General features: G+C 30.2%; 1 protein-coding gene across 1 annotated transcript; it reads left to right on the forward strand.

Annotated features, from left to right (window-relative positions):
- Nucleotides 1-413: 413 nt before the first annotated feature.
- On the forward strand, nt 414-2,804 carry LOC113373594 (odorant receptor Or1-like). The gene is made up of 8 exons (XM_026613884.1): nt 414-580; nt 656-758; nt 831-1,027; nt 1,807-1,998; nt 2,076-2,175; nt 2,251-2,355; nt 2,481-2,648; nt 2,760-2,804. Exons 1-8 carry the CDS (start codon nt 414-416, stop codon nt 2,802-2,804), a joined length of 1,077 nt encoding a protein of 358 aa, XP_026469669.1.
- Nucleotides 2,805-11,791: the final 8,987 nt, after the last annotated feature.

The following is an 11,791-nucleotide window of genomic DNA, read 5'->3' on the forward strand; positions in this document are numbered from 1 at the left end:
ATTTAAGTAATACATTTGGCGACTGGGTTGTATTTTACTTTATGTTAATGCTACATGCAAATACACACACATATGTTTCACGCACTCGTAAAAATAATCTTAAATACCCAAAAGTTAAAACAAAATTTTTTGCTTATATCTAGAAGTTTGCATGTTTGTCATATGTAAGTATGTGAAATAAGAACTTTTACTCTTGAAGAAGAATAGCCACTAATTACTTATTTGTGTGCAGGATGAACAATTGGCAAGGAAAAGATTATTTTTGGTGTCACTTTTTGGCTCTAAGGATTTTAGGAGTCGATTTTTATATTAAATCACCAAAGACGGCGAGTGAGCGATTGTGGATTATTATACGTTTGTTATACAATTTTGCAATACAATCCGTCGTTGTTTTTGCTTTCACTATTTTGGAAATGGTGCAAATGCCTTTGCTAATAAACGAAAAAGAACGTTTCATGTCAAATGCATGCTTCACTTTATGTCACACAGTAAGCATGCTGAAAGTAATATTTTTTGTCACCAACCGGAATGCTTTGAAAGATATGGCTGATATGTTAGAACGAGATATGTTAAAGTACAGGCAAGATAACGAATTATTGAAATCAGCAATAAAAATTAGTATTTTCATATTGCTTATGTTTTTCTGCATTATAAGTGCAGTATGCACTTGTGGAACGCTTAATTCGGTTGCTGACCAATTTGTTTTTATTGAAGGTGTAAATGCTACAAAAAATGTTTCTACGTATTTGCCTTATGAGGTAAGTTGTGTAGTTACAACTATTGGTTTCTCTATCTTATTTATTCAAATAAATGTTTTTTTAATAAATAAGGTGTACAGTTTGTGGACACCCGTACCAGGGTGGAAATACAATTTGGCATATACATTTCAACTTGTTGGATTAGTTTATGGAGGTTTATTTATATCAGCTACAGATTCTATATTTTGTGCATTTATGCTGCATATGCGTTGTCAGTTTGATATACTTTGCAAGTCTTTTGCTTATGTGGACATAATTGCTATGAAGAGGTAATTTTTTTAAACCGTTCTAACTAGATATTGTTTTGAGTATTAGATTTTGGAATTATGCTTCAAAATGTTGATGAACCGCGAGTTGTATTACGAAAATAGCAGAACTAGAAATAGCAGAAATGTTAACGCAAAGCAATTATACAATAATTATATAGATTTTCAAATGTTCAAATATATATATATATATATATATATATATATATACACCTAAGTCTGTTTTTACACTGTCTTTTTGTACACGGTTTTGATATAACACGGTTTGAAAATTGAATATTTTTAATTTTTTTACACGATTTTATTCCATTTAGCACGATTTGAAATTTTATGTACTTAAATTCTTTTTGTCAAATTTAATTTTTGCGAAGTATGTTCATGTCACAAAAAAGTATTTATGAAAGAAAAAGTCTGAAAGCATCGATAGTATCGATAGTTTGCGAACACCTAGCTTAAAGATTTAAGTGAATTCCCCTTTAGCGCGTACAAACAATTTTTACTGGTCAAAGCAAATGTGAATAGCACTAAGCATTATATATTTGATTTAATAAAATAAACATGAATTCTTGTTCTTAAAAATTCTTGTTTTTCACTAATTTTAATAGGTTTTAGAGATTAGGAACAAATCACCCATTTTTGTATAAGATCAATGTCTTTTTTACACGGTTTTTTTTTACACCGCTTCTCCTGGAACCAATCTACCGTGTAAAAACAGACAGGTGTATATATATATATATTAATCAGTTCATTAAAATGACATTAATTGATATGATATATTTTAGAATGTTATATCGACTACATAAAGATACCTTCCAAAATTTGTCTTTACAAGATTTACCTGAAGCAGGAGAGCGAAAAATAGCAGAAAAACAGCTCAAAACCGAGTTATTAAATTATTATGATAATAATCAAATCGAATTAGAAATCTATATTTATTTTAGAGAATGCATACAACATCATTCTGATATTATAAAGTAAGTCATAATTAAATATTAGAATTTTAGTCTTAGAATAAATATTTTGTTAAAATTTAATTAAAAGTTATTAATAGATGTGTTAGGACTTTCGAGTCTGTTTACTCGTTACCTCTTTTTGGACAATTATGTGTTAGTTCGTTTTCTTTATGTGCAGCTTTAGTACAATTAGCACAGGTACAGCATATAAATATAATAATTTTATCTGATAAATGTAAGAAGCAATTGAGAATAAAAATCAACTATTTTCAGAGCGAATTTGGTAGCATCAAATTTGTAATGTCGTTATTCTTCTTCAGCCATATGACGCTTCAAATTGCCGTGATTTGTTTAGTTGGCAATGAAGTTACCCTAAAGGTCTGTGAATTTTTTAAACTTACAAAAATGACTATGTCAAGCATTACAAGCTGTGTATAAATTTGTACAAATCACTAGTCCTACAAAAACGTATTTTTTGATAATTATTCAAAACTTATTATTAGGGTCTCGCAATTCACGGGGCTGTTTATAACTCAAATTGGGTTGGTTCTAAAGGTCTAGGAGCAGATCGGTATGCCTTGGATATGCGAATGGTAATGATGAGAGCCTGCAGACCTGTTTTTGTGACAGTTGCAAAATTTACTACTTTATCTATACCAACATTTGTTGCGGTCAGTACTTATTGTCACTCATTACTCATTACAATAAAAATAAAAGCGTAGTGAAACAGCTAGTTTCATAAATGTAATCATTAAAATTAATATAGTAATTTCCATTTTCAGATTGCAAAAGGATCTTACTCGTATTACAACGTAATAAGGCGCTAATTAATAGATGCATTGGTATTATTATATAACTTCATTATGTTCTTGAATAACCGTGCTAAGTATATGTGTAGCGACATTATCATAAATCAATGTTATATTTAAAATATGTTAATATCATCTCATTTATTGGTATATTGATTAGAAAAAGTTGAAATAGAAATCATATGACTATTTTACGCCATATCTCTGTTTTGTGATTTATCATTGTAATATGAATCATTTTAAATGATATTATGAACTACGAAGTACTCTATTTAAATTCATAGTTGGGCTTAGAAGGTTTTGTGTTTATGGAAATATAGGTCAAAAGCTATTTTCTATCAAAAATTGTCTTTTGGGGCATTGCCGCGTTGAAACCAAAAGCATATGGAAAGTGTTAACAATATTGTAATGATAAAAACTTACCAAATGCAGATAGGTCAGTCGTTGGTCTGTTTTCTAAAAATTTGCCTAAATAATAAAATTACTGAACAACAGATCACAAAACTAATTGCTGTTGAAAAATGCGAATAAAAAACTTTATTATATCTTTTAAAAATTCATAAAGTTGCTTACATTTTTTTGTATGTATAATACATCAATGTTCAAATATGAATAAATAGTTTGAACTTACTAAATAATGTGAATAAAAAAACTTATAGTTTATGGAAAAATATTTTTAACCCGATGAATTAATTTGCAATTATTTCATTATTTGCAATAGCCAAAAAACCATTTAATATTAAGACCTTTCTTATAGTAGTATTTGTATCAATATCCGATAATGTGGTTATCATTGCAATTATATGCAATTTCGAAGTATTAGCTGTATATCCTATATTTAAAATAAATGGCATGACAATTCAAAATTAAATAATGGCAGTTGTATAAATTGAAGTATCATCGTCTGTAAAGGATCATCAGCTATGTGTAACGTTTGTAGAATATATTTACAATGTCTGGCGAGAGAAGTGTTAAGAATTATTTTTGGTGCCATTTTTTGGCATTAAGACTGCTAGGTCTAGACTTTTATTTTGCATCTCCAAATAATACTAAATATAGAATATTTAATACGCTTCGTCTTTTGTATAACATTATTGTTCAAGTTTTGATTGTTTTTGGGTACACTATTTTAGAAATAATTCAAGCGTGGTACCTGATTGATGAAAAAGAAAGGCTTATGACTAATTTGGCGTTTACAGTAAATCATCTTATTAGCTTATTAAAAGCGTTGTTCTTCATAAGGAATAGAGATGCGTTGAAACACATGGCCGATGTTTTAGAATTTGTTATGTTGAAATACAGACAAGACGAGGAATCTCTTAAAAAGACGATCAGGACTAGTATTACTATAATGCTTGTTTTTTGCGGAATAGTTAGCGGAGTTTGTACATGCGGTACCTCGATTTCTGTTGCAGATACATTCGTTTTTATTGAAGGAGTAAATTCTACAATTAATGTTACAACTTACTTACCGTATGAGGTAATAATTTTTTTATGTATTAAATTATTATTACAGTCAAATTTCAATTGCATTTTTTGAAGGTTTATGGTTTGTGGACGCCAGAACCTGGATGGAAATATAATCTGCAATATGTGTATCAAGTTGTTGGTTTGGTATATGGTGGATATTTTCTTGCTGCTACCGATGGCATTTTTTGTGCATTTTTATTGCATATTCGTTGTCAGTTTAAAATTCTTCACAAGTCTTTTGCATCTGTGGACATTATAGCAATGAAAAGGTATTCATTTTGTAAAAGTTTTAGTATTTTGATTTTGCTATTTCAGTCGTGTTTAGTTACTATTGATCGCTTGAATAATTATTTCTGTTACTTCTTGTTTAATAATAAGTTTGATACTATGTAATTATATATCGAAAATTACTAATCATAATTTTCTTGTTGAGGAGAAAAATGCACCGTAAAACACAAATATTTTATATCAGTATTATAAAATACTCACGTATTTAAGCTGTATTTTTTATATTACTATACAATAATTTTTACATCTGTTTTGAAATGATAACGACTGGAAGTTTAGGAATAAAAGTAGGTTTTAAATATCATTATCAGTAGAGGAGTCACCTTACTCATGATGATTTTGAGGTTGAAAGAGTCGATATAAAACTTATGATATATAAATGTTCGTAGTTTGTTCATATATATATATATATATATATATATATATATATATATATATATATTCATTCTATAAATATTGTAGATTGATGCTTCGTTCAAAAGTTTCATCAGATGTAACTTTGTCCTTGCAAGATCTACCTAAATCTGAGAAAAGGAACATAATATACAATAAACTAAGGACTATGCTAGAAAGCAATATTAGCAGTGATGAAATTGATCGTGAAATTTATTTATATTTAAAAGAATGTATACAACATCATGCTGATATTATACAGTAAGATATTAATTTATCTCAATAGTTAATTAAAATAATTTCGGTAGATTAAATCCTCTTTATAGGTGTGTAAGATCGTTTGAAACTACGTACTCTATCCCATTATTTAGTCAATTTTGTGTTAGTTCGTTGACCGTTTGTGCCGGTTTATTCCACTTGATGGAGGTATGGCTTTAGTTTACTAAAAAAATAAAATGGGTTTTATTTTAATATACGATTTTCAGAGTGATTTTGGAACTGTGAAATTTGCCATGTTTGCTTTTTTCTTGAGCCACGTATTGCTTCAAATTGCTGCGATGTGCATCGCTGGCAATGAAGTTACATTGCAGGTATAATCTTTTGTGACTATGAAGAGAATGAAAAAAAGATTTATTTTACAAGTTCGACTTTATTTAAATATTGTGTTATAAGACGAGCATTTTTAATATAGCCCTATTCTTGCTATTTATAATTTACTTTTTATTTTTTGAATTTTTCTTTAACGATTTTGTGTCCTATCAGTAACCTTATGACGATGTATAAAACGCACTTCTTCCCAAAACTAATCCAAACAAGTTTCATTTTTTGTTCGCACTTGAATTTTTATCAAATACATTTTTCAACGAATTAGGGCTTATCAATACAAGATGCTGTGTATGATTCAAATTGGGTAGGATCTAATAGCTTCGGTGCTAAAAATCATGCTCGGGAAATTCGAATTGTTGTGATGAGAGCGTCAAAGCCGGTGCTTGTAACTGCCGCTGGACTAACCACTTTATCCGTCACGACTTTGTTGACGGTAAGAAAAACCATAACATAAAAATTACAGTTTTATTAAAAGAAATTATATTTATATATTCATAAGTATACACACATTCGTATATGCGCTTCACTCTCTTATCTACGAATGTATGCATATATTTTCTTTTATATGAAAAAATCATTTATTTATATTTATATAATACAACATACTATTTAAAATAATTGTGTATTATGATTACAGATTGTCAAAGGATCCTACTCATATTATTCTGTTATTAAGGGTTGATCTATAAAAATATGCACATGTGTAGTGTACTGTATTAAATCATAAATAAAAATATTGCATTCAAATCAAAATATTTGAATATTTGAATTTATTTATGCATGGCATTTTTTATTATAGCATCTGGTCCATCATTTCTGTACTATTTTTAAGTGGTTACTAACTTCAAAGTTTTATTAATAATTTATTAAATTTTCACCATGACTGAACGTTTAAAGTTCACTAAAATAGATTTGATATACAGTGAATGTTTAAAATTAGAATTGAATGCTAATTTAATATTTTTAAATGTTATTAAAAAATTATGTGATACAGTTTTGATTATTATCTAATAAAGATCAAAACATGTTGAGAAAAAAGTCGAATGAACCTATCGGCACCTAGCCCGGGGGTCCAGTGAAAGTGTTTAATAAGAAACCTGTAAAGATATCACGATCCCAAAAACGGAGAAATGATTTTGGTGTTGTATATAAAGCTTGTTAGATTTAGCAGAAGGTATCATTCGACCATCTGTATCCGTTAATAACTTATCAGTCTTAAGAATGAAGACATTTGTGGTAAGTGATAAAAGTGAATAATTCATTTAAATAATTAAGTGTGTGTCAAAACAAATCGTTTGCTGTTGTGATATTAAAACTAAAATTGAATATTGTTTATCTTCTAGGTTTTTATATCCGCATTAGCTTTAGCTAGTTGCGGCGATGTAAATGTGAAACGTGGAATTTTAGATGCACCCGCTGCTAGTTATGGTGGTTATGGTGGTTCTTACGCCTCAGGAGAATCTGCCTATGCAGGTGGATTGTCGTCTCATGGATTAGGTGCCTATACTTCTTCAGGCAGCAGCAGTTTTGGTCATGGAGGTTTCAGCGCTGGAGATTTTGGCGGTGCAAGTGTAGGACCTGTTTCTTTCGGATCTGGTTCTGGTCTTGGCTTCTCTGGTGCTCAGACTACCGGACAAGTTGTCAACTTAGGATCAAGCTCTAGAGTGCACACCACCCTTAACCAAGGAGTTGCCGTTCCGGTTCCTCAGCCTTACCCAGTACCAATCACTCGCACTGTAGGAGTTCCAGTCAAGACACCAGTGCCAGTTGATGTACCCCGTCCAGTGCATGTATCCGTGCCACAACCCTACCCAGTTCAAATCAACAAACCATATCCAGTATCAGTACCACGCCCAGTGCCAGTACCAGTCCCACACCATGTGCCAGTCCATGTATCGCAACATGTCCCAGTGTCAGTCCCACAACCCTACCCAGTTCCAGTTCACCATCCAGTCCCAGTGTCAGTACCAACAGCAGTACATGTCGGCGGACACCATGGTTATGCCACTGGTTTAAGCGGTGGATTGAGCAGCCACTTGGCAGGCGGTGTATATGGTGGACACTCTTTTGGACACGGTCACGGTTATGCTTCTTTCCCATCAGTAGCACATTCAGGCTATGCCAGCTTAGGCCATTCTGATTTGTCTTCCTTGGCCCATCATGGATACCACGGAGATTTCCACCACAGCAAACACCACTACTAAGTCTTATATAGTAGGATACAGTACAAATTGCAAACATTGTTATTTAGTAATTGTGATAAAAATTGTTAAAACGAGAAATACAGTTAAATTTTTAAATTATAAATAATATTTTATTACGAGTTATCCGTTTTGAATGATTATTATTATTATATATATAATGTTTATAAATAAGATCTCATTGCTTTCATATATATATATATATATATATATATATATATATATATATATATATACTCGTATATGAGTAAGTTTTTTAAGGGCAATACATCAAACAAAGAAAAAAACAAAGATTTATAAAATAATCTTTAATTCCAGTTTAATTTCAGTAGATATTGAACTCGGTATATTACATCTAAAAATGTGTACACATCACAGAATTTTGCATTAATAGTGATACAACTAACCAGTCAATAATCATGATTTTTTTGTAAATAGAAAAAATAATGAGTTTTGTTTTACAAAAATAAAACATATAATAGCTATGGGTACCGATATAAGCCAATATGAAGATATTATTTATCTTATTCACAAAAAAATCATGATTATCGACTGGTTAGTTCATAACCAATTATATCACAACAAATAATAACTATCAAACAATCAACTATTTGACTATGTTCAGTAAAACTTCCAGCTAATTCATTATAGTAGAAATGTGTATTTTGGTGGTTTTCATAAATATAAAAAACCCAAAGACGGGGTAAAATGGGACGGCCAAGGGGCAAACAGGTCCAAGGTCAAATTTTTAGTTCTAAAGAGATTTTACAAAATGAGAACTGCATTATTTAACCATTGCAAAATTTCATGTGTACATTTTTACAGAGATAACACAGTATATACGATCTGGAATTTTATCAAAAATACTCATCAGCAAAGCTGAATATTTAATTTATTTCTTGTAATTGCTTTTTTATTTCAATTTATATTTTTATTCACTACTTTTTTATTGTTTACAGTGTTTACACCTTTGTCAGGCTAAAAGATCAGTTGGTCCTTTTTAACCCACCCATATGTACATTACAGAAATTAGATTAAAAAAATCTAGCTCATAATTAACAATATGTCTTATAAAACAAAAAATAAGGTATACTTTAAATTTATAATAAGGTCTCGTAAACTGAACAATAAAAAATCTAAACAATAAAAAATTGTAAAGCAAACAAACAAGAGAAAATACTTTTGTTTTAGATTTTTAAACAAAACCGTTCATTTTCGGAAAAAACAAAGTTTGAAAGCTGATAGTCGGTTATACATCTCTTTTCCTATGCTTTCTAATATAAATATTAAAATATTCTTATATTTTCTTGTTTCTGAGATATTGGTGATGGACTTTTAAGCCCGGGTCTATAATATATATATATATTTATATATATATTTGTATATATGTATGAATTATATAAAAATAATATTTTTTCAGTATATCTCTTCTTCTTTTTGTTTAACAATACTTTAGAAGTTGGTGCATTTTTTTACAAAAATGCAACTTAAAAATATGTGTCAAAGAATGAAGTATTAGTAATTAAGTTTTTATGAATAAGGTATGTAGCAAACTTTGTAAGATATGCATATCTTCATCGTTAATTATAAATATGTAAAATATTAACTCTGTAGTAAGAGGCTAAATGACCATAAATAAAATAAAAAAGAGGTTGGTGCATCGATTAATTCGATTAATTCTTCCTAACCTAATGTTTCATATTGTTAAAGATGAGTTTTGAAAATGAAATTTCTTGCAATATGTAACCAGTGTTATTTATATTCCTTGTGCGCAAACCGTGTTATCAGAGGGCTGTAGCAATTTCTGCTCCGCGTAGTCTTGCTTGCATAGTTTATATAAACAAATAGCATTTTGTAAATATACAATGGTATAACTGGAGACAATCTGAAATAGTTATAAAATATTTTTGTTTTTGATAATTGTTTGGTTGATCTATCCAGTAAGTGTATGTCCACCCTTTGGGGTCATTTGTTCAGTTTTCTGCTTCATTATAGGTAAATTCGTATTTAAACAAAGATTTAAAAAAGTGTAACATGTGACATATTGCACGTATGTCAGGTATAATAAATATATATATATATATATATATATATATATATATATATATATATATATGAAAGCAATGAGATCTTATTTATAAACATTATATATATTATAATAATAATCATTCAAAACGGATAACTCGTAATAAAATATTATTTATAATTTAAAAATTTAACTGTATTTCTCGTTTTAACAATTTTTATCACAATTACTAAATAACAATGTTTGCAATTTGTACTGTATCCTACTATATAAGACTTAGTAGTGGTGTTTGCTGTGGTGGAAATCTCCGTGGTATCCATGATGGGCCAAGGAAGACAAATCAGAATGGCCTAAGCTGGCATAGCCTGAATGTGCTACTGATGGGAAAGAAGCATAACCGTGACCGTGTCCAAAAGAGTGTCCACCATATACACCGCCTGCCAAGTGGCTGCTCAATCCACCGCTTAAACCAGTGGCATAACCATGGTGTCCGCCGACATGTACTGCTGTTGGTACTGACACTGGGACTGGATGGTGAACTGGAACTGGGTAGGGTTGTGGGACTGACACTGGGACATGTTGCGATACATGGACTGGCACATGGTGTGGGACTGGTACTGGCACTGGGCGTGGTACTGATACTGGATATGGTTTGTTGATTTGAACTAGGTAGGGTTGTGGCACGGATACATGCACTGGACGGGGTACATCAACTGGCACTGGTGTCTTGACTGGAACTCCTACAGTGCGAGTGATTGGTACTGGGTAAGGCTGAGGAACCGGAACGGCAACTCCTTGGTTAAGGGTGGTGTGCACTCTAGAGCTTGATCCTAAGTTGACAACTTGTCCGGTAGTCTGAGCACCAGAGAAGCCAAGACCAGAACCAGATCCGAAAGAAACAGGTCCTACACTTGCACCGCCAAAATCTCCAGCGCTGAAACCTCCATGACCAAAACTGCTGCTGCCTGAAGAAGTATAGGCACCTAATCCATGAGACGACAATCCACCTGCATAGGCAGATTCTCCTGAGGGTGCATCCAAAATTCCACGTTTTACATTTACATCGCCGCAACTAGCTAAAGCTAATGCGGATATAAAAACCTAGAAGATAATCAATATTCAATTTTAGTTTTAACATCACAACAGAAAACAATTTGTTTTAACACACACACTCAATTATTTAAATGAATTATTCACTTTTATCACTTACCACAAATGTCTTCATTCTTGAGACTGATAAGTTATTAACGGATACAGATAGTCGAATGATACCTTCTGCTAAATCTATCAAGCTTTATATACAACATCAAAATCATTTCACTTTCTCACTCTCTTGTTATATATATATATATATATATATATATATATATATATAATGTTTGTGTGTGTATAATAATATTTTAGACCACTGATTATATTTTAAATTACCCTTCGATTTTTTTAAAACAATTGTTCACATTGAAATTGTATTCCCATGTACTTGCACCCAAATGTTTTGTTACTATATTAGAGTCACTTGTACATTGTTAGTGACTATTAAATATATATACACAAATTTTAGATTATAAATATGGACACTCATTTACTTTTATATTTGTGTTTTGCATATTATGTGTATCGAATGTTTAAACAATATTTATATTGCGAATTATTTCTTTAATAACATTCGAACTTAATTAAGGTTTGATATTATACATAAAATAAGAAATTGTAATTCTATAAATTATTAAAACATTTTAGATCTAAGTATCTTAATATAAGTGTATTAATATTTACAAAAAATAATATAGTAAATATGTGTAATATAAATTACAACAAATATATTATTTATGATATAAAATAGTCATAATTTTTTTAACCACTAATACGTTTTTAATTCAAACTTGAAATAATATAAAATAAAAATATACTCATTAGCAATTTCACAATTTTTTTTGAATCGTTAGTATAATTTACTTCATCTGCCTTAAATATTATTATTATTTTACGATTTTCGAAGGTCTGATTCAAATAATTGCAAA

Source organism: Ctenocephalides felis, unplaced genomic scaffold, assembly GCF_003426905.1.
Source record: "Ctenocephalides felis isolate EL2017-DRISC unplaced genomic scaffold, ASM342690v1 CF-g0.4_SCAFFOLD_01604, whole genome shotgun sequence".
Taxonomy (NCBI): domain Eukaryota; kingdom Metazoa; phylum Arthropoda; class Insecta; order Siphonaptera; family Pulicidae; genus Ctenocephalides; species Ctenocephalides felis.